This window comes from Rhinolophus ferrumequinum, chromosome 10 (genome assembly GCF_004115265.2).
Source record: "Rhinolophus ferrumequinum isolate MPI-CBG mRhiFer1 chromosome 10, mRhiFer1_v1.p, whole genome shotgun sequence".
In the NCBI taxonomy this organism is placed as follows: domain Eukaryota; kingdom Metazoa; phylum Chordata; class Mammalia; order Chiroptera; family Rhinolophidae; genus Rhinolophus; species Rhinolophus ferrumequinum.
Genome location: NC_046293.1, coordinates 38,317,222 through 38,341,840, shown reverse-complemented (window position 1 = coordinate 38,341,840; position 24,619 = coordinate 38,317,222). Strand labels below are relative to the sequence as shown.

Here is a 24,619-nt window from a genome sequence, read left to right as displayed (position 1 = left end):
CAATCCTGTACTGCAGAAACTATCATCCCCATTTTATAGACGAGTAAACTGCGGCAAACATCTTACGAAATTTTCCCCAAATCATACAAGCTTCAAAGAGTCAGAGCCAACATCAAAATTCAGATCTGCTGTCTCCAGAATCTGCATCTGTGACTGCCAAGTTATAATCCTGCCTTCTTTATCGTTCGCCGCTTTTTTACAACAGGACCTCCTTGATTCATTATTTTAGCAATTTCCCCATGAACAATATAAAGGGGGGAATTTGCTAAGGTTCTGTGTTCCTTCACTTCTAAGATGCCATCAATTTTTATCACACTATTAATTTTTTACTGTGGTAAGACACACATATAAAATTTATCATTTTAACCATTATTAAGTGCACAGTTCAGTATATTAAGTACATTCATATGGGTGTGCAACCAACTTCATCATCCATCTACAGAACTCTTTTTCATCTTGCCAATCTGAAACTCTGTACCCATTAAATATTAACTCCCCATACCTCCCTCCCCGCAGCCCATGGCAACTACTGTTCTACTTTCTGTCCCTATGACTTTATTGACTACTCTAGGTACCTTGTTATTAAAAAGAAGAAGAAGAAAAATTAAACAATTCCAGCTAAAATGTGTATATAGCCCACTTTTAAGATCACAAAACACAATGCAACTTCTGAGATATTAAAGTGGGAGAAATCTAATATTATCAGCAAATCATTAAATTGTAAGCCTAAGACCCTCTACCTGTTGGAGTCTCAGTGCTGCCTCAATTCCCTTTTGGTTCTAAAAGTAAAGTTTACCACAGGCTTAACACTGTGACTATTCATTTCATACTTATGCTTTGATTCATCCAAACACTCATTCCAGCTTTCCTCTTCTCTATTTGCGTATTGCCCTTTGCCGGCTTTCTTCTTTTATTCTTTCATTTTCTGTGTGCTTGAAGAACTACATGTAATTTGGAAGGTTTGGGGTCAACATAAGGGAATCGATATAAGTAAATTGGATAAATATAAATAAGTTTAACTGAACTTATTTATATAAGTTCAGGATACACCTCTAGTTTATTTTTTAACTGTTGTTTTTAGGGTAAAAACTGAATATTCATAAATTGTGTAAAGTATTTATCATTTTGTGGATATTTAACTTAAAAATGTCAAATATTAAGATAGAGAACAACCCAAAATACAAATTAGCAGGCCATTAGCCATTGAAGGAATAAATTTAACACAATAAACAATCAGTTCATTCAAATGTGCACTTCATTTTATCATTCAAGCGGCATTACAAATATACTTCAATACCAATATACTTATTGTGCACCTACTATATGCCAGTTGTCATTCTAGGCAGCATGGATATAGTGAATTTTATTTGTTTTTTTAATACAGACAAAATTCACTGATTCATCATTTTACATTCCAGTTGTAGAGACAGAAAATAAGTGATATAAATATGGAAAATCCACAGGACATAAGCGATGAGTGCTAAGAAAAAAATAAAGAAGGGAAATGTAATACAAAGAATGAATATGTAAAATTTTAGGTATAGTGGCCAGGGAAAGCCTCATTGAAAGCATAACTTTTAAGTAATACCAGGAGACTATGAGAAAACTAGTATACGGATATCTGGGGAGAGCTTTTCAGGCAGAGTGAACAGCCAGTCCAAAGGCCTGAGGCCCATTTGCCCCGCATGTTTGAGCATCAGTGAGGAAGCCAATATGCCTAGAGTGGAGTGAAAGAGGGAACGTGTAATGAGACATGAGGTCAGAAAATAATTACGAGCAACTCCTGTAAGGCCTTGCAATCCAGAGTCAGCATTTGGCTTTTGCTCTAAATGAGAAGTGACTATCGTTAGAAGTTTCTAAAACAGGAGTGCATGACATGATCTGTTTTATATTCAGACATCATCATCATCATCATTTTTAGTCTTTTTTTGGAAAGACTTTAACAGAACAGGCTGAGTATGCGTTAATGGAAGTGTGTTGGACACAAGCCTTTGTTTTGGACACCACTTGTTTTTGGACACAAGTTAAAAATTCAACCACAGGTATCTTTAAGCTATGGCTACCATTGGCAGCCTCTGGATGTGGGCTAAGAATAGGTTCTTCTCCCACTAGTAAATTCCTTTCCCATTACATGCCGAATAATCAGAAAAATCTAGAGTAAAGAAGGGTGAGACAGGAAGTAGAAATAGCCTAAGGAATATTCTAAGAAACATCTAATTTTAGTGCATGAAGCAATTCCCCAAAGAAATTAGAAAAGCTGGATACTTAAATCTCTAGAGGAGAAACTTCCAGAACAAATATAAAGTATAATAACAAGGCATCAAGTATTACAAAAGATAAACTATCTCTAACTGTCAAAGTTGTGTAGCTGCACCACCACTAAAACATTATCGTACTATTTGCACTCAGAAAGGGGAAGGTATCTTGGCTGGGGACATACCGTGTTTCCCCGAAAATAAGACCCAGCTGGACCATCAGCTCTAGTGCGTCTTTTGCAGCAAAAATTAATATAAGACCCGGTAAGAAGGTAACAGATAATATATTATTTATATTATATTATATTATACACAGTCCTATATTATATTAAAATAAGACCAGGTCTTATATTAATTTTTGCTCCAAAAGATGCATTAGAGCTGATGGTCCGGCTAGATCTTATTTTCGGGGAAACACGGTAAAAACACTCCGCATGGCCCGGTCGGCACCAGTATTTTGTGTCATGTCATGTGAACATGTTTTAGCTGTAGGATGTAGATTATGGTTCCCAAAGAAAATATTAGTAACTTCCATACCTACCACAGATCCAAAAATAGACCTTAATTCTTTCATACAATTTTCATTGGCCTTTATATAAACACAATTAATTCATAAGCTTATTAATGTACCTTCCTCTAAATACTTAGGAAATAATACTTTTTCTATCTTCTCCTTTGAATATGTTTTTGTGATAGTCTATTGATTTTATGTGTTTGACACATATTAAATCCATGGTATTTACCATTGTATTCAGGGAAAGGGGAGATCTGCCATATCATCAATTTTTGAGAAGGATGCCTAGAAAGAGACCTCATTGTTCAGTGACTAAGAACATCATTTAAAGCCCAACTCCACAACTTAACTCGCACACTGTAATTGAAATGACTGCCACAAACCACTAGATGGCCCTTCATATCAAATATTGCTAAAAACCGTTGCTTTTTGAGGTCTGTTCACTGTACTGCCTATTTAGAATTGCTTTTTACAGTAAACCGCCCAATATTATTGAGAGAGTATCTGTTATGTGCATTCTTTCTCTTACTGGACTATTTGTTCTCAGCCACAATAGGTCATTCTGATATAATCTCAAAGCTAGTCCAGTACTATAAGAATAATCAGGTGACAACCTGCTGGCACTCATGAAATGTACACTAACAGCACTTTAAAAAAATTATCCTTAGAATCAAAATGGAATTGGGATATCTTAAGGGCAAACCTGTTGCCCTATAATTTTCATTCTTGTTCTAGTTGGCTACAAATTTTGGAAAAAGAAGCAAAGAGATTCACAGCATGGGATTTGTAACATGCAGACACCTACCATTTGACTCTGAAGCCATTCAATGAGCGTTTCTGCTGTTGAATCTGGAATCTGGCATCTCAAGCCTTCCTTCTCATCCGTTTCCATCATCTCTAACAATCCACGCAGGTCTTCCACAAGGTGCAGAGCTCGCAAGCTTCCCATGAACGGAGAGGTGGGAGACTGGCAATCAAAAATCCCATTGGAATATTCCAGAGCCTTAGAGCCTAGGATAAAAAAAAAAACAAAAACAGTCACAGAGAAAGCAACAGAATTTATATTAGATAACAAACTAAAGCTGAAGGTGGCAAGCAAGTCCAGTCACAGTGAGCAATAACCAAAACAAAAAAAAAGGGAAAAGACAATTCGATCATGTAAATCTCTCCAAGGCATAGTTATCTAGTGCAAAAATTAAAACTACATAATTGATGGTAAATATCAGTGGTCAAATACCTAACAGAGAAGCCAACTGTGTAGTATAGTAAGAGGATAGTGAGCTTTGGTGTAAGATGTGCTGACCTTGTAGAAAGAAGGGGTAAGAAGGTAGCAGATAAGTTTGTGGGGAGCCATGCATTCCAAAAAACACAAATTTTAGGGGCTATAAAGTCTTTAAATTTCCTATAAATAAGTTACACATTGAGGTGGAAATTGCACAGCATAATTTCAAAGGTAAGAGGGTCAGCTCCCAGTTAACTTACCAGAATTTAATCTCTGAAGAAGTTCAATGATTACCTGTGTATACTCATACTTGTACATGTACGAGTATGTATGGGCCTGTGTATGTAAACATCTTCCCCATGATTGTTTGCAGCCTAACATCAAATGCTCTTGTTAATTTTGGCTTTAAAAAAAAAACAGTTTTACAGCCATTTTTGTTTTCTATTATTTATAAAACATTCTGCTACTTAAATCCACATAACTGACCCACAGCCCTTTCTGAAAGCACTCGTATGTACCTCTTCATATCTTAGATTTTTATTTTCTGGTCTGTCAAATATACATACTATCAAATATGAATACTGACTTTATACTTAAATATCAGTAATTATGATAATTAGGTTATCACCTCATGAATCTGAAGCTCTTACAATTGGGTGAGACCTGTGAAACAATGTGTAAGTTCTCTGCCCAGTTGGCCATCTGGCTTGATCAGTTCTAACAATGGGGAGAGGAATTCCCTTCCAGCTAATCCAACCCATTGATCTACCTAATACTGGGACAAAATCTGCTAAACTCTAATAATGGCAACCATTAATACGTTAGGCACAATGCTAACTAAATGCTTCACGTAACCCTCGAATCAATCCCCTCAAGATCCTTGTAAAGCTGAAATGAGAACGCAGAAAAATATGCATTGAGGAGAGTATGTCAGGGGGAGGGAGGGACAGAAAAGCATTAAAAACCAGACAGGCTCTAATGTCTTATTCCTCAGTTTTAAGCAATAGGATCACCTGATGATATTATTAAAAATACATGAGCCCATGATAACCCTCTATCCTGTTAGGTCTCTGTCACAAAACAAAATGGGGATAAGGGAGAGATGTGTATTTAGAAAAATTCCCCAAATGTTTGTAGTCATTTCTCCTCCTCTCTCTCTCTTACCTCAGTTGGAGGTATAATGTTAACAGAGGTTAATTTGAAAACATAAATCCAGATCCTACCCACAATGCTACTGGACTGACTTAGTTTGAGGTGGGACCTAAGGAATCTTGATTTTCTTAATAACTCTAATGTTGACAGGAACAAATACACTAATCTAGTGCAGTATATAAAATATAAATCCTTCAACTACTGTTGCAGAAATAGCACTTCTCTCATCTTCATTTTCACTACAAGTGTAAGGTTAAAACTTCTGGTAAGAGTCTAGAATTGGTTCTAGTTATATTTTCTGAAATTGTGACAGAGTAATGCCCCAAGCAACAATACACTTTTCTAGGTTAAGTATAACCAATTCCTTACTAGATGTGGTGGTTAAACTCTTTGCCTTCGTGCTAACCTCCTCTAGATAAGTTTTAGTATTCCAGTGATCCTTTGAAAATGATATTCCATGAACTGAATACAGTACTCTAAAGGTATGGTCTTATCTACAAAGGAGATCAAATTGAAGTCGGGTCTCCAAGACATGTAAGTATAACAAAGGAGGCCAAACCATGACATGCCACTTCCCTCAAAAGAAGAACCTTCTGAAAAGGAAAGCACTTACGGTTTCTCAAACCACCCAAACAGAGTAGAATCGAATTTATGACAAAAAAAAAAAAAAAGTACGCAGCTGGGGCAGGAAAACTAGAATCCTGGAGCAGTAAACGCCAGCTGTATCCTGACCCTGATCAACAAGTACATTCATGACAACCCCACCCAATAGCCCATTCAACCTTCTTCCCGTAGTAATGGGTATTTGAGACAAAATACAAAATGTGACACGAGACCTTAGGTAGCCACCACTCTTGAGAGACTGCAAGGGAGTGAAAGGGTTCGCCTATTAACTAGTCAGTCCCCTCAGCCATGATGAGAAAACTAGGAAGTGATGGTCTGCTGCTTTTGCTCAGCTTCCATAATAGAGAACTGCTGAAGATTCTTAACAAGGAAGTAATATGATCAGACTGGGCTTTAGAAAGGTGATTCTGGTGTTTTAGAGAAAGATGGACTAGAGCAGGAAAGCAAGAGTGTCAGGAACATCAAATGAGAGCATTACTTAGATAAAGCAAGACAATGGTAGCATAGACAGGACAGATTTTAGACAGGGGAAAAAAGAGAACGATAGAATTTGGTATGAGGTAGAATTGATAGAACTTGATTGACTAAGTTGGGGGATATGAGGGACAAAAGTGTGTAGAATGACTTAAATTTCTGTTTAGGAAACTGTGTGGATGAAGGGCTATGAAATTAGCTGAAGACTACTAGAGGGGTTTCTGAGGAAAGAAAATGAACTCAATGTTTTAAATAATGACACTGATGTGTCTATACAGGACATTTCAGGGGAGATATATGATTGGCAGTTAGAGACAGGGACTTGAAGCTTAGCAAAGAATTGGAAAAGTAATTAGATGTGAGAGTCACTGGTGGAAAAGTGTTGAATTCAAGGGAACAGATCAGAACATTCATGGGTACTAGGTAGAGCAGTATCCCTCAAAGTGTGGTCCACATACTGCCAGCACCCGAATCACCTGAGAAGCAGATTCATTATCCTTGATCAGAAGCCTAGGATAGTACTGAAACTTTTGACATTTAAAAATAAAATTTAAGAATAATTCTGGAAGAAAATGGAGAAGAGGAACAAATATAGTACCATAGGGAACCAAACTAAAGTTGTTGGAGAGAGACAATAAATGAAAATAAGAAAATGGAAAGATAATAAAAGAGTTATAATGAAAAAGCCATGAGAGCAGAATAAATGGCATGGTTCCATTTTTTTTAGAGGATGCAGATTACCTGCTATAATACCATCCATTTGCTCCAACGCTGCAGCCAACATGTCACTTGCATCACTCATCATTTTGATATTCGTCAAGGGCAAATTCCAACCTAGATCTGAAAAAACAAAGATGTTAGCATTACATCCTCTAAATGATACACACTTCCTGGCAGGTTTGATAATTCAACTTCAAATTATAGCTCCGCCTAGCAGACAAATACGGAGAATGCCTAAGTAGTAGAGCTGAATTAACTGAACCATTTAACAAGTGTGGCCAATATTCATCTACTGTACTGCAAGACCACGTGCTACACCTGTGTCAGTTAATAAAATAAGTAAGATTCAGTTCTTGCACTCAAGGTGTTTAAAATTCAGCAGAATGGTTCCCATGCTGTTCTCTGTAAAGCTCTAGTTCCCTGTGACAGGCATTGGGGATGGCTGTGGAACCCTGTTGAGGGCCATGAGGCATGCTGGGTAGAGAAGACTTCTTTTTCCCTGCACCAGCCTTACCCAATCTCTGCTCATTTAATTTTGCCTTTTTTTCTTTATAGAGAATTAATTTAATTGTAAGACTTTGCCTAATAAAATGGTTCATGAACAAATATACTATACACACATATCTGTCATTTTATAATGTAATAGTAGTAACCATGTACTGAATGCCTACAGTGGTCCCTATATATTTACATAAATTATCCATAATCCTTAATCATGACAAGACCCTATAAAACGGATAAATTCATCTCCATTTTATAATTGAGACCAAAGACGTTTGTTGTTTTGTATAGAAACATAGCAAATAAAGCAAAAAAAAACATTTTTAACCTAGATCTGTACTATTTCCACGATAATACTGAATTTCTGTTTATTTGAGCCTATCTGAATGATAGGTTTATACTGAAATTGTGTCAAAAACTACTCCCTCTTTTGCCTGTTAAAAAATCGAAATTATCCTTGCAACAAATTTGGTCATTAACAGGAAAAAGTCAAATTATGTGATCTTCAATATTATTTAATGCATTTCAGGTACCTGTCTAAGCATCCACATAAATTCTCCCAACAGGCCTAAAGAAGGCTCTTGCTACTTTGCAGATACTGTGATGTACCTGCATCACAGACGCACAGTAGCAGAACAAATAACATGAGAAATAAAGATTATGCTATTTCACAGAAACCTTTGCCCTCTGTTTCCAAGCAGCCAGATTTCACTTACCACTTTATCTTTACAAACACATTTACAATTCTGATGAACAGCTTCTTGGATCAGTTCTCTATTGGGTATTCATTCCAATAAAATGTCATTTAATCATTGTGAAATATTACTTTGATTTTATAGCTTTTATAGATTGCATCTAAGAATTTGCCAGAACTTTACTCACTTCAGAAAATATAAAATATCACTACCATGTTATGTGGAAATACTACAGCACAAAAATCCCCAAGGCATGTGTTTACAGTCACCCAGATATCAGAGGGTTAACAAGCAAGGTTATGAACCTAGGTAGTTCTTAAAAATTTACTTGCATATTTAGCTAGTGAACAATTCAAGAGGTGAGGCATCAATTTAATAATCACATTTCAGGAGGAATACTTAAAATGTGAAAATTGCAAACAAAGATTAAGCCAAATAGCATACAGTCATTGACTTTCATATAATTAAGTGGCTTGCATTCCGTTTCATTTTAAAAGTTGCACTTCAAAGAGCTTTAGATACTATGGTATATATATATATATATATATATATATATATATATATATATATATACGCACACACACACACACGTATATATATATACATACACACACAAAAACATATATCATAGTATACACACACATATATAATCATAGTATACGCGCGCGCACACACACACACAGACATACAGTGTGCCAAAAAAAGTATACACATTTTAAGAAAGGAAAAAACTGTATTAAAATTGTGATATTCAATATATACCGATAACAAAAGATGAATACAAGTCATGTCAGGCTCAGCTATAAATATAAAACATGAGGAATGCTAATAAAACAAAGTGATGCTCACATTGAAAAGAGTCTCATTGCCTCACTAAATCAGAAAAACAAATATTTGCCTTTGGTAGCAATTATATTTTGTGTAGAGCATGAACACGTTCAACTATAACAAGTCATTATCTATTTCTTCACTGTTCTGTTCATAGAGCCTTTCAAATACTACAGCATGGAGGTATGAAAATGCAGGCCATGCTTTTCAAAGCGGTAAAAACCCATTTTTAAAAAACTTGTCAATTCTTTAGAGACCAATCCTTTGTTTACTATCATAAAAATATGATGCTATTACATTGTTATAAAAGTTTATAAATGCTTACTCTTGATCTCTACATGTATCACGTAATAACCAACATGTAACTGTAAGAAGAAGACAGTGAGAACAATAAATATGTATGTAATATGTATGGCAAAGGCGGTAGGTGATTAGGGTTAAAAATGGACAGGACAAGAGGGGCCAGGAGTTTAGAGGGGTTTGCAAATTAAATAGGAAAGTCAGGGACAGTGACAGATTCAGAGGCCAAAGATCTCTTTAATATGTTAAAAGTAGTTAATTATAGGTGGTCAAGTTCAGTGGTATTCCAAATATAGAACTTCTATGAATCAATTAAAAAATGGGATGGGTGAGGGCATTAACAGGCATATAATAGAAGAAACACTTTTAACCAATAAAAATATGAAGAGATGCTTACTGTATTAATAACCAAGGAATTTAATACCACAGTGTGATACTGTTTTACATCCAGTCTGTTGGCACAAAAAAAAAAAAAATTAACACTACCAAGTAATGTAGTGGATATGGATTCATAGAATCTCTTCTAGAATGGTGGTGGGAATGTAAAATGAGCTAAAATTAAACATTCATACTCATTTTCAATCTAACATTATTGGCTCCCAAAGTATATAACCACAAGCAATACACAAATGTTCACAGTAGGACTCTTCACAAGGACAAAAATGTGGAAATGACCCAAATGTCCATCAATATGAAAAGAGATGAATAAATTGGTATAATCATACAATGGAATTGCATACAGTTGTCAAAACTAAAGAAATGTATGTATAGTATGAACAAATCTATGCAATATAATAGCAAATAAAAGAGTAAGTCTCTGGTAAATTCAGCAAGACATTTTATAAAATTAAAAATAATTAAATACAAATATACATATGAACTATATATAGACTCAGGGTAAGCACGTGCACAAATTAAAAAAGGAATGATAACATGAAATTCAGAATGATGACTACCTCAAACCAGGGACATATTGGGACAGACTAAAAAAAGAGTTACATAGGTAAACGAAGGTCAACGTCAAGTTTTTGAGTCATAATTATGAATTCAAAAGTGCTTACTGCATTATTTAAAATGATAAAATGAGAATTCCATTGCTGATAATGGTAGAATATATTTTATAGGACAAATTATCCCACAAATAGCAATATAAAACACTACATGAAAACAATTTTGAAGAAATAAGAGAGCCACAGAAGCAGGTAAAAACTGGAAGGAATTCATTCTTGAGTAAAGGGAACCATATGAGTGAGATTCAGGTTTATACATCTTTTCACCTGTGGACACCTCTCAGTCCATGTGATGCAGAGTTGCTAGGACTCCTGAAGAAAATCACAATCTTTTTGGTTCAAAGGATAGAAGGGGATACAGTTCCTACATTATATACAAAGATGTTTAATACTAATTCATGGTAGACTGTGGTAAGCTAAGAATATACAATGTAATCCATTAAAACTTTAAAAAAAGGACATATAAATAAAAAAGCCAATTAGGATGATGAAATGGAATACTAATAAAAACCTCAATTAATCTGGAAGAAGACAGTTATGGTGAACAATGGAGAGATGGGATAAGCAGAAATCAAATGGCAAGATGGTAGATTTAAACTCAATGGTATAATCACATTAAATATAAATGAAATAAACACTATTAAAAGTCAGACTGGTTTAAAAAAAAAAGACAGATCTAACTATATGCTATTAATTAAAAATATAAAGTGAAAAAATGAAAAATGAGATGACATGCACACAGTAAGCCTAGGAAAGCAGGAGTGGCTATATTAATATAAGAAAAATAGCTCCCAATCAAAGAATATTACTGGAAAGCTATTTTATAAGGATAAGAGTCAATTCATCAGGAGGTCGTAACAATTCCAACTTTTTTTTGCAAGTAATAACAGAGCTTCCAAATACATGAGGCAAAAAACAACACAATTGAGGGAGAATTTCCCAAATTAAATCCATTTGTATTTAATCTAATTGTTGATATGGTTAGAGTTAAGTTTACTGTCCTGCCATTTTTTTTCTGTTTGCTCCATCTGTCATTTGTTTGTCCTTTTCAACATTCTTTTGGAATGGTAGACAAGATAGGAAAAAGAATCCAGTAATACTATAGAAGATTTGAACAACACCATCAACCATTTTGATCTAATTTAATTTATAAAACAAAGCACTCAAACGCAGAATATACATTCTTTTCAAGTCCACGTTATATTCACCACGATAGACCATGTATGCAAAGCCACAAAAATAAGTTTCAGTAAGTTCCAAATGGGCTTTAAAGCAGGACACAGAAGACTAACAACAGCCACCTGAGCGGTCAAGTACTAATACTAAGAACAGAATTTCCATATATATTAAAATTCTGACTTGTCCATGGCTTGAGTTATTTCAGAGGCAGCCTAATTTAGTGAACATCTGTGTTGATAAAGCTATGTCAATTGTCATGGCTGGGTCAAAGTATTTTTAAAAATAGAAAGGCTACATAAAAAGGCTTCTGAAAATCCCACACTATTAAAAAGATTTTCCTATATCCTCAAAATAATTTCTGAGAGGAAGATTCGCCTGGGTGTCCTCACATACTTAATACAATGGATGTTATTCCAATACAATGGAATATTACTCCACAATAAAAAAGACTGAACTATTGATACATGCTACATTGTGTTGAGCAAAAGAAGCCAGACATAAACAACTATGTACTGTATGATTCCTTTTATATAAAATTCAAGAATAGGCAATCTATGGTGATAGAAGGTAGAACAATAGTTACTTTTAGGAAGTGGCAAATAATTAAAGGAGATACTGGAGGACTTCCTGCTCAGTATGTTGATTGAGGTTTGGTTACACAAGTTTATACATTTGTCAAAACTCATCAAACTACACATTTAAGATGTATATATTTCACTGTATGTAGATTTCATCTCAAATTTTAAAAATTAGGAATAAAGATGATTTTTAGAAATTAAAAATTGTATTTTAAAATGAACTAAATAAATGGATTAATGTAAGTAGGAAATGCATGGACTTACAGTGATAATATGTCATGAATCAAGGATAATGAATAATCCAATTACAGACCTGAGGTCCAAAATAAAAGACTCAAGACTATCCACGGCCCTTTGTTCTAATTCTTTGCTTATCTAGAAAACTGATTATAATTTCTTCTTTTGGGTGGACAAAACTATTTAGAAAATTAAAACTTTAACATCTAATGATTCTTACATGATAGCAAGTTCATTTCTGGATTCTATATAGCTAATATATACTTCTCTGAATAACTTGCTGAAGGCAGCTACCAGGAAATATAGCTACAACAAAGGAATAAGGTTTGGGTTCAAGGTCATAGTTCAAACTGGAGAAACCCCTTACTTGTTGGGTGATATAAAGAGAAGACCAGCTGTGTTTGCAGGAGTCCTCAATCCAGTAGTTTTCTATCCCAATGGCTTAATAAAAATAAGCTTAGAAAAGTCTTCAGAAAAGTAATCTACTGGGAATAATATTCATATATTAGAGTAAGTGTCAAAAAAAGACCCAACAGAAGCATGTTTTGTGTATATTTCAAGCTTGGTTAGGACCCATTTAGAGCAGATTTGAATGGGATAAAATATCAGGGAAAGTTCCAGCAATGGGTGTGGTGGCTAAAGGGTTGGCAGAAAATGAAAATTTTTTGCAAGGTTGCTGACTAACTGATGTTTTAAGTCAGGCTGGCTGCCCAGTCTCTCTGTGAAGAAAGAAAGGCTGTTCGAAAATTACAAAGTTTGTTTTAAACTTTGGTTAGAATGACACTTATCCTAGCTTTCTCAGCTTTCCTTAGGTAAAATGTTCAGGTTTGAAAAGAGAACCTCTAATTTTGTGCTCAGAGACCGGTACAGTTCACTGAGATGAATAAAACACTTAAAAGAAGAAATCCCTTCATTGCAAGAGAGAAAGTTTACATACGTTCCACTAGGCTGGTGGAGTGCCATGTTATTATGTGGTCATTATGAAAATAGCATATTTTCCTATAAATTACCCACAGATTTCTCACCAATTTTTTTCCCAAGATGCTTACTAGGGACGTTAAGCAATGACACAATGATTTCCAATGTATGCAGCAATACAATCTTAGGAAAGATAAAATATCTTAAAAATGAAAAGACCAATAGGGTGTAGGAAGGACTAGCAGTGCTTATCAAGCTGTGGTTTCTGGACCACCACCACCAGCAGCAGCAGCAACAGCAGCAGCAACACCTGGGGTTAGTCAGACTGTAAAGCCTTGGGTCCCACCCAAGACCTATTGAATTAGAAACTCCAGGGGCAGGGCCCAGCAGACTGGGTTTTTATAAGCTGTCCCTGTGATTCTCATGCACAATCACTGCACTAATATAAGAGGCCCTCTTTCCTCCTGGGACAAGCCCCACCCAGATGAGGTTGGAACTGGTTACGGAGGTAAATAAGTGCAGAGCTCCTCTCTCCAGGCCCCCAATTCTTACTTTTGATCCAAAAATAACAGCTCTGAAGAAGCAATTACGTTTAGTCCAAAAAAAAAATCTCTCCCTTTAAACTTCAACTACTATGTCTTTATATCTGCAACATGCTAAGATTCTTAAGCAATCCTCCTTGCTTTCTAGTTCTCTGCTATGTATCTGTCATTACATACTTTCTCCTCCCTACAGTTATTAGTCCAAATCCTTTTCACCTCCAATCTGCTTTAACATCCCTAGAAAATTAATTCTGAATCAGAAGTGGGGATCAAGAGGCAGGGGAAATGTTGAAAACAGGAAAGGTTGAGGATGCTGACAGCAAGGGTAATTCACATTTACAAAATGTGTCCAACTGTAAAATAGGTATAATATTGATGACATAACTAGAAATTCATACACTGACTATATTTGAAACTATTAAAGAATTATTTTAACTTTTAAGTTATAATAGTTCCTTTTAAAGAGCTATTAATTTTTAGAGACAATTAGCCAACTAGTCATGGATGAAATCATACAATATCTGGAATTTGCTTTAAAATAATAAATACGGAAACAGGATAAAGATATAGATGAAACAAGATTAGCCATGATTTGATAATCATTGAAGGTAGGTAATAAGTACATTGGGTGACATTATATTATTCTACCTACATTTTCACATATTTGAAATTTTCCATAATAAAAATATTTAAATTTTTCATTCATATCTTTAGACAATAAGATTTTCAAACACCTCTGACCATAATATATCGTTGTTAAATGTTTTGTTTTTCTATCATAACCTCAAGCATACCAAGGGCTCATCAAATATTTACAAACCAAATAAGAAAACACTTATGTTAACCACCTGCATAAACAAACACACACTCAGAAAAGGGAACAGCGTCTCCCAGATAGAGAATTGCAAGGCAGGGCATAAAAGAGGGAGTATTAATGACTGTGCATTCGTAAACGTTACTTATCTTGCTCACTACAATGAAGAGCCACAAAATGATGGGGCAAAGCTGGTCAGTACTCAAATAAATGAAGCAGCAAAGGAAAACACAGATAAAAGGAAATGAGCTTTTCCTTTTATTCTATGCAATAGCATATTCTATGCTATGAATATTTAGAAATGAAGGGACTCGATAAAAAGGTTCATACGATAAGCCGAGATTCACTTCTTGAATAAAAGGATGTTGCTTCTGTGAAAAACTGATGTGTGTTAAAATATCAGTAAATCTGAAGGTCTTGTAATGAATGAAAAGAATTCCCATTTTTCCCTATCCACTATTATTGGTATTAGGACTGCACGAAGAAGTTAGGAATTTACCCCAGGTAACTCAGGAAGTCCAAAACCCATGTTGTTCCCAAGTCTCTCACTGCTTCACAGTAGGCATTTATCAAACAGCCAGTATACCCTGACTGGGATCACCAACCTTGACCTTTCTTAAGAGCTTCTAATTCAAATTACACACTTCCAGAATACCCACCCTGCCGGCCTCTTCTGCTGCACAATGTACCCTCCTCTGAACATACACACCTGCTCTCTTCTCTCTCTCTGCTGTCACATGAGCTGCTTCTTCTCTGCCTGGACCACCCTTCTACACCCTGGTAAACACACTTTCGAGACTGCAGCTCAGGCATCCTTTCCTCTAAGGCCTTGCTGACCCTCTCTGAGCATCCATGGCATGACTCCAGGACAGCCTTAATTTTACAGTACTTGTATCCTTGACTAAGCTGTGAGCTCCTTGAAAACAGACTGTGTTTCTGATCTCTGCATCCCCAATATCTTGTGTGGTGGACACGAAAGGCCTGCGGCATGGTGCTATGCTCCAGTGGCTCCTCAAACACGCACTTTCATGTCAGAAGTATCTAACTCCCAGCATCCCTGTTTTGCCTAATAGCGTGACCTTCCTCTTAACTGATTAAGCCAGAAACCTATCTCCTTACAGTTTAAGAGAAATGTGGATACATTTGATCATTGCCATCACCCTTCCTCTCTACAGTCTTACAAAATGAATATTCATGCTCTTCAAAGTTTAGGTGAACCAAATTTACTGTGCTACTTTGGAATGACATTATTCCTAAGAGTTTGCAAACTTAGTTCCCAATAAGATGGAGTATCATAAAACCTGCTTGAGCAGGTTTTAACTTGTAATTTTCCAACCCATCTGTAGACTAACCACCTGTAGACTCATCTGTCTCCTAGTTTCCTACCCAGGTCTACCAACCTACTTTTAGCTGGCTAAGAGTTAAGCATTTCTGGAATGTGGGACCCAGGCATGCATCCTACGGAGGGAAGGGGTGTGTAATAGCTACTCAAAGCTTTGAAAGGGGGAGAAATGGCAAGTTGTCTATATAGAAGCACACTCTAAAGAAGTGTTTCATAAACTGTGTCATCACCCCTAAGATTAGAAGGTAGTGAAATAAATTTAGTAGACTGCAATCAACATTTATTTAATAAAACAGAAAACATCAGAGTGTCTCACAAGAAAAGCCTAAGTACTGTTTTGTGAAACTTTTGATTCAGTTATTATATACACATCTGCATGCAATAAATATTGAAGGCCTACCACGTGCCAGGTATTGGAGATAGAACAGTGAAAAAGACAAGCAATAAAAGAAAACTATTTCTGCCGTTAGGAGGCTGACATACCAGTGGTTTCAGAGTGTGTGTTTATGTGGGCCTGGATATATACGTACTGTATGATAATATGTATAAGAAAGTATATCTTACACTGGGTCAACATTTGAGAAAAATTGCTCTAAAGTGGTGCTATTTAAAACGTGGTCTGTGAACTGGTGTTGGTCCACCAATTGTTCCTGGTCTACTATGAGATAAGAACAGAAATTCAGAATAAGTATTTAGAGAATGTTATAGCAACCTGACCTGCCTATGATATCCATTACGTGATAACTTTTCCGGCCCACCCAATTTCTTTTTTTAAATTAAATTTTACAGAAAGAATCCATCTATGATGAATTGGAGGGTAAGAAAAAACTAGTCCTTCACCAGAGATGGTTGGAGAAGCACTGCTCTGGAGGACACACTGGGCACGTGTCTTGGGAGGAAGTATGTACACAGTATTTTGATTGGAAACTCAGCCATGGACTATGGATGGAGAGAAGGGGCAACACAGGAAGTTAGAGAAACCCATCAACTGGGGGATATGGTTCAGGTTTGTTCTCTCTCCACACATGTCAAAGGATAAAAATAATTAAATGGCAAATGGAAAACTGTTAGCACTGACATAGATGATATATGATTCAATTCAGAAGAAGTGAAACATAAACCATTTTTTAGTTGTATAAAATTAACATGAATGGCAGTCACATAATTGAACTACTTATATGTCTAATTCCAATGCATCGCAACAGCAAAATAGTATAATTTCTGATCCACTTCATTTTAATTACAGCAATAAAGTCTATATATTTCGCACTAAATTTTCATAGTTTGTCATTCATACAACATGGCCCCAATTGTACTGTATTTAAAAATGGAAGAATCACGTGTACAACTGTATACCACACCATCTATATATTGTACTGCGCACTCACCCAGAATCAGTCCTTCCATCGTGGGGAGAAAAAAAAAAGAAGAAGAAGAATCTTGCCAGCATACCAAATTGATTAGGAAGAGTGGTAAAGACTGTGGGCTAGGGAACAGTTTTGTGGAGGAATAAGACTATAATAATTTTAAAAACTAAACTGTTTATCTAGTGGGTAATTTTTGTTGGTTTCTCTTTCAACTGGGTGTTAGTTACACTCTTGGCTGTATAGTAAGTGTAATGTCAACATTTTTTTTCTTTTATAGCATACATGCTTCTGGCCATAATCTGCAGTGCAGATGTTTTCATCTGTTGGAGAAAAAAATCAAAACCAGAGCCCTGAAATTATACAGTTGAAAGTACAAAATACATTCTTAACATAGTTATTCTCTATTACAATATTAAAAGACATATGGAAATTCTGTACAATTAATGAGTACTGAACCAAGTAATAATGGGTAATATAATGCTTTTCAAGTTACTTATATTTCAGTTCTGAATGACTGGCACTGATTGCAGGAGGAGATGTGCGTAAGGGAGGGGTAATGAGAACAAGGAAAGCAAGGCCAAAAATTATTTCCCAACTCAGGTGCTAGAAAACGATAGCCCATAAGCCAAATCTGGCCCACTGCCTATTTTTGTAAATAAAATTTCATTAGAACACGGTCACACTCACTCCTTTATGTATCAACTGTGCCTGCTTTCATGCTACAACAGCAGATCTGAGTAGTTGTAACCCACAAAACCCAAAGTATTTACCATCTGGCCCTTTGCCTGCCAACCCCAGGCCGAACAGCCTCCTGAAGTACACAGACCCCTCCTCTACTGACTGAACAATATTTACTGAGTATCTATTATATATCAGGCACTGTTCTAAGTGATACGGATGTAGCAACAAAGAAAAAAGAAAAAAATGGAAAAGTAAAAGAAAAGTTGCTGCTCTAATGTCAAGAGAATATAAACAAATAAATATATTTAAACATATAGATGAGATGGTGATAAATAATATGGGCAAAACAAAGCAAGGAAGGAGGTTAAAGATAACATTAACTTACTACGCATCAGGCACTGTTTTAAGTGCTTTTCATGTATTAACTCATTGAATACTCACAATAACCCTATTGACACAATATTTATCCCTATTTTATAGGTGATAAAACTGAGGCACAGAAAGGGCCCTGTAGCCAAGCAGCTGAAAAATGGGTTTGAAGCCAGAGAGTCCGACTCCAAAGCCCATGCTCTTAATTATACACTGTGCTGGCTCTTTGTGCAGAAAGGGAATGGCAGGGAGTTATGATTTTAATATGATAATCAAGGAAGGCTCCAGTGATAAAGTGACATTGAGCAAACTCCCAAAAGAGATGAGGGAAAAAGTCACTCGAATACATAGGAACAGCTTCTGAGTAGAAACAACAGCTGTACAAAGGCCGGGAGGAGGGAGAGCTTCATATTATTTGGTATTGAGGGAGGAAGAGAGAGAGGGAGGCAGAGAGGCAGGGAGGGAAGCAGGGAGACAGGGAAGGAGGGAGGCAGGGAGGGAGGGAAGGAAGGAGGGAGGTAGGGAGGCAGGGAGGGAGGGAAGGAAGGAGGGAGGTAGGGAGGCCGGGAGGGAGGGAAAAAGGGAAGGAGGCCAGGAGGCCAAGGGAGAACGGGAGAATTTACATAGAGTGAAATGTACAGGTCTTAACTTACAGTTTAATGAGTTCTGATGAATGCACACACCTATGTAACATGTATCAACATTCTTTTCACCTTGTATATGTTTTAATGAAAGAGCTAACAGAACGTGATACAGTGTTTGGAAAAAAGAAATGACTCCAGGGTTGTGGTCTACTCCACAGAACGATGGAGTGACCATTTACTGAGGCAACTGACTGCCCACTCCTAACCCCAAGCACAACAAGTACTTCCTCCATCCACCAAAGAAAAGAAGCAAGAAGAACTATAAAATTATTGACTACGGAGAGTCATCACCCGCCATCTAACGAAATACCTGGATCTTGTACATGAAAGCTGCATCTCATGGCAGAATACCCAAGCAAAACCAGTGACCACAGACAGCATCAAGCATCCCCCCTAACCTCTATTACCAGGTACCATGTGGAACTACTGGTTATCTCTACTACCATGTTTCCCCAAAAATAAGACCTACCTAGACCATCAGCTCTAATGCATCTTTTGGAGCAAAAATTAATATAAGACCCGGTATACTATATTTATACTATACTATACTAGATTATATTATACCCGGTCTTCTATTCTAGGAAAATAAGACTGGGTCTTATATTAATTTTTGCTCCGAAAGATGCATTAGAGCTGATGGCCCGGCTAGGTCTTATTTTCGGAGTAACATGGTATATTTGGCTAGGTAAAAGGTGTGTCTCTGACAGGTAGGCTCACTTGACTAGGTCCATGGAATGTCGTCTCTATCAGACTGAGCTTTTTTAAGAACGAAGGTCCCACTTTTAATCATTTCTATGCCAAGGTTATCTCCAGACATGGTGCTTAATAAAGCATGGTGCTCAAAATTGATGAATAAATGAATAACTTTATATCCAACAACAAAATTATTCATTCATCACCACCAAACTTGCCATAGAGTACTGCATGAAAGAATGGTACATTAATGAATTTGTTTCGCTCTTTTAGGTGTTAGATCATCGACCTAGATTTAATTTTCACTTTAATAAATGTTCTAGCATCTCACAGTTTTCAGGAGAGGGAATGAGAGAGGCAGAGAAGAAAAGCAGAGAGAGTAAATACGTTGAGTTGTTTTGACATGAATTTGAAAGCTTGCTTTTACTACAGCTATATGTTGAATGACTGGGGCAGGGCTACCAAATGACCAATATAACCAGATTTTCCATGTTTTACTCTACCTGGCAGGACTAGTGCTTCAAAATGACATGGATAAATATATCTATTCGTTCATTCAAAGAATATTTATCATTCACCCACCATACGCCAGAAATCGTTCCAGGCACTGAGGAGTTCTCATTTGGGTGATGATCCCCCAATTTCTGCATTTGCTTTCCAATAAAATCCATCTCATGGACCTGATGAACCTTTTCCCTAGCCAGGTATAGCATCTGTCTTATTTTCAAGTGGCAACTCCAAAGTTGGATATTCTAAGTGATTGGGGTACACATTCTACTTAACATAGTGCTTGCTTGAACTTAAAACCAAGGCAAGGGAACAATTACTTGGTTTTCACATTTTTGCTGTTATTCCATGTGGATTTGAATTATCTTAATCATAGGATTCATCAAATCCTGCCTTTTGTTAAAAAGTGATATAGTATTAAAAATGTGTATTTCCTTGGGGCGGCCAGATGGCTCAGCTGGTTAGAGCATGAGCTCTCAACAACAAGGTTGCCAATTCCTGCACGGGACGGTTGGTTGTGCCCTGTGCAACTAAAGAACGAAAATGACGACTGGACTTGGAGCTGAGCTGCGCCCTCCACAACTAGATTGAAGGACAATGACTTGGAGCTGATGGGCCGTGGAGAAACACACTGTTCCCCAGTACTCCCCAATAAAATTAAAAAAACAAAAAACTGTTGAGTCAAAAAGAAAATAAAAACTATTAGGTTCATGCACAAGTAATTGTGGTTTAAAAAAAAAAATGTATATTTCCTAATGAAACCCCTTGCTGTGTTTTGAGTTACCGTGTTTCCCTGAAAATAAGACCTAGCCAGACAATCAGCTCTAATGAGTCTTCTAGAGCAAAAATTAATGTAAGTCCCGGTCTTATATAAGACCAGGTATAATATAATATAATATAATATACCAGGTCTTATATTAATTTTTGCTCCAAAAGACACATTAGAGCTGATTTTCCGGCTAGGTCTTATTTTTGAGGAAACATGGTAGCCGTACCAAGTACTGCTAAAGAAAGTCAGGTTGGCTCCACTTCAAATGCCTGCCATCTAATCTTGACTGGGCACTTAATGTTACTCAGCAATCCTTCTTTCATCACTAGTTCCCTCCCTATCACATTCCTCATACTGGCTATCTCTAAAAATTCCTACAAAACTCTCCCCTAATCTTTTCCTATTCCTGCCCACCTTAATCTCAGTATATTACTTCATAGCCTATCATACAGAGAATCCTGGGAAACTCTCCTCTATCTAAAATTTCTATGTATACTTACTTGCCTATTCCTGGCTTGTAGCCTTCTGTCATGGGAAAACTCTCCACCTTTATTCTTGATCCCATCCCACCCTTTTAAACAATTATTCCCTCATTCTTTTGTATTTTCAATCTCTTCCATTCCTCAGTTTCCTTCTGCTCAACCAATAAAATGTTGAAAATCTTCTGGACCTAAAAATCCCAGCAAAAACAATAACAATAAAAACTCTCAAATCCTTCTCTTCACCCATCATAAGTTACAGATCTGACTGACTCTTTACAATTATACCCTTGAAACAAGTGGTCCCCACATACTGTTTCACCTTTTCCCTGCTGTCTATGCATCCCCCAAAAATGCCATCAAAGATCATCACTGTCATCACTTGAAGAGGTCACATGGCTACAAAGAGGCAGAGAAAGAATTCAAACAAAAACAATCTACAGTAACACCCTAAATGTTCCTCAATGGGGTTTGCAATATGTTCTTGCGGAATAGAATTCAGAAAATTTTGGAATGAAAACCAAAAAAAACAAAAAAACAAACCTAGATTAAAAAAAATTCCTCTAGGCAACAAAAGCAAAAACAAGTAAGTGGAACCACATCAAACTAAAAAGCTTCTGCACAGCTCAGGAAACAAGCCATTAACAAAGTAGAAAGGCAACCTACAGAATGGGAGAAAATATTTACAAATCACATATATGATAAAGGGTTAATATACAAAATATATAAAGACCTCATGCAACTCAATAGCAAAAAAACAAACAACTCAGCTAAAAAATTGGCAGAGGATCTGAACAGACATTTTTCCAAGGAAGATACACAGATAGTCAATAGGTACATGAAAAGATGCTCAACATCACTAATCATCAGGGAAATGCAAATCAAAACCAAATGAGGTATCACCTCACACCTGTTAGAAGAGCTATTATAAAAAAGACAAAAAATAACAAGTGTTGGTGAGGATGTGGAGAAAAGTGCATTGTGCCCTGTGGGTAGGAACGTAAAATGGTGCAGCCACTATAAAAAACAGTATGCAGGTTCCTCAAAAATTAAAACTAGAACTACCATATGATCCAGCAATTCCACTTCTGGGTATTTATCCAAAACATAAAAATAAAAACAGTAATTCAAAAAAATATATGTATCCCCATTTTCCCTGCAGCATTATTTACAACAGCTCATATATGGAAACAACCTAAGTGCCCACTGACAGATGAATGGATAAAGAAAATGTGATATATAAATATATATTATATATATATAATGGAATATTATTTAGCCATAAAAAAGAATGAAATCTTGCCATCTATAACATCAATGGACCCTGAGGGCATCATGCTAAGTGAAATAAGACAGAAAAAAATAAATACCGCATGGTTTCACTTATACATGGAATCTAAAAAAACACAACAAAACCCCAAAAACCAAGCTCATAGACACAGAAAACCAGTCAGTGGTTGCTAGAGGAGGGGTGAGAGGTGAGGGGGGTCGGGAGGGATGGTGGTGGGTGAAAGTGGTAAAAAGGTACAAACTTCCAGTTATAAAATAAATTAGTCCTAAGGATATAAGGTACATCATGCTGACTATAGGTAATATTGTATTGCCCATCTGAAAGTTATTAAGAGAGTAAATCTTAAAAATTCTCAGAAGAAAAAAAATTTGTGTAACTGTATGGCGGTGGATGTTAAATAAACTTATTGTGATCGATTCACAATATATACAAATGTTGATCATTATGTTGTACACTTGAGACTAATAAAATGTTGTATGTCAATTATACCTCAATTTAAAAAAAAAGCCTGAAAAACAAACGGTTCTGAAAGAGAGATGGAGACAGCCGTCGATCACAGAGTAAGAAAAATTCCATAGAATATTAGTGTAATGCAACTAAATCAATGGGAGGAAAAAAACCTGGTGGTCTAATAATACTGTATTTCACAAAACAGAAGAATATCACTCATGAAAAAGTTACAGGAAGCCCTTATGTCCCTCCTCAATTTCTAACCTACAGGTCAGAGCATGGGATTGCAATCTTTTCTTTTTAAGAAATTAATTAATTAATTTCAAAATTATGGTTGACGTACAATATTATAATAGTTTTAGGTGCACAATATAGCGATTTGACTTTTTTTTAATTGGGGAACAGTGTTTTCCTCCAGGGCCCATCAGCTCCAAGTCGTTGTCCTTCAATCTAGTTGTGAAGGGTGCAGCTCAGCTCCGAGTCCAGTTGCCGTTTTCAATTCGTTGCAGGGAGCGCAGCCCACCATCCCATGCGGGAATTGAACCAGCAACCTTGTTGTTGAGGGCTCGTGCTCTAACCAACTTTGCTATCCGGCCACCCGTAGTGATTTGACATTTATATAGCTTACAAAATGATTGTCATGATATGTCTAGCAACTGTCTGTCACCATACAAAATTTTTATGGTATTATTGATTATATTCCTATATTATACATTATATCTCGGATTTATTTTATAATTACAATCTTTTCAGCGTAAGGCAGCAGCTCTTTGAGTTTGCTGAGTTCAAAAAATGGTTTGAGAAAATGTGTGTGAAGTGCCTTGCATATGCTTAGTCCATTTTAAGGACTCAATAAATAATGGATAAGCAATTACAATTTCTGCCCCTGACAGATATCAGCTGAGAACATCCTGTGTACGCCTCTTATGCTCACCTGTTCTATATGAAGCCCAGAGATTAGCACCCTTCACTGGTTACATAAATATTTTCTCATGACAGACCAAAAAAAAAAATCCTACACTACAAATTATGCTTAAAAACAATGGAGGTAAGAATATAAAAAGGAAGGGGGGAAAAGGAGAGAGGAGGGAGAAAAACAAGGAAGAAAAAGGAGGGAAAGAAATATTTATTAAGCACTCACCCAACTGCCACAGCTGGGGAATTGGTTCCCTAGGACTCGGACAGTAAAAAGAGAGAGAAGTCCTAGAAAAGGTATGCAGAACCATTAACGTACCCCAGAACTCTCATTTGTATGTGAGCGTCACTGGTCAGCAATTTACTGAGTTTTTCTTAACTTGCTGAAGGCTCCAGTGTGTAAGCAAAAAGTTAATGGGGACTAGATGTCTTGCTTTGGTGACAAGAGGGAAACAGCTGCCAGAGACAAATCTCTGCTAAAACCATCTTACCAAGGGATAGGAAGAGATATTAAACCTTGAGTAGTCACCTGGAATGTTTCAGACCTGT

The 24,619-nt window shown here is 36.4% G+C and overlaps 1 protein-coding gene across 8 annotated transcripts in view; it reads right to left on the bottom strand.

Moving 5' to 3' along the window:
* The window catches only part of PPFIBP1 (PPFIA binding protein 1), a 164,176-nt gene that overhangs the window by 47,867 nt on the left and 91,690 nt on the right, over window positions 1–24,619 (bottom strand). For 7 of the 8 annotated variants that reach the window (XM_033117043.1, XM_033117044.1, XM_033117045.1 and 4 more), the window contains 2 exons: window positions 6,983–7,081; window positions 3,575–3,780 (listed from right to left, as the gene is read on the bottom strand). In XM_033117043.1, the coding sequence (XP_032972934.1) occupies window positions 3,575–3,780; window positions 6,983–7,046 (270 nt within the window). In that variant the 5' untranslated portion in view covers window positions 7,047–7,081. Of the gene's footprint in view, window positions 1–3,574; window positions 3,781–6,982; window positions 7,095–24,619 lie in introns of those variants that run through there. The other variant, XM_033117042.1, reaches the window with a different exon arrangement.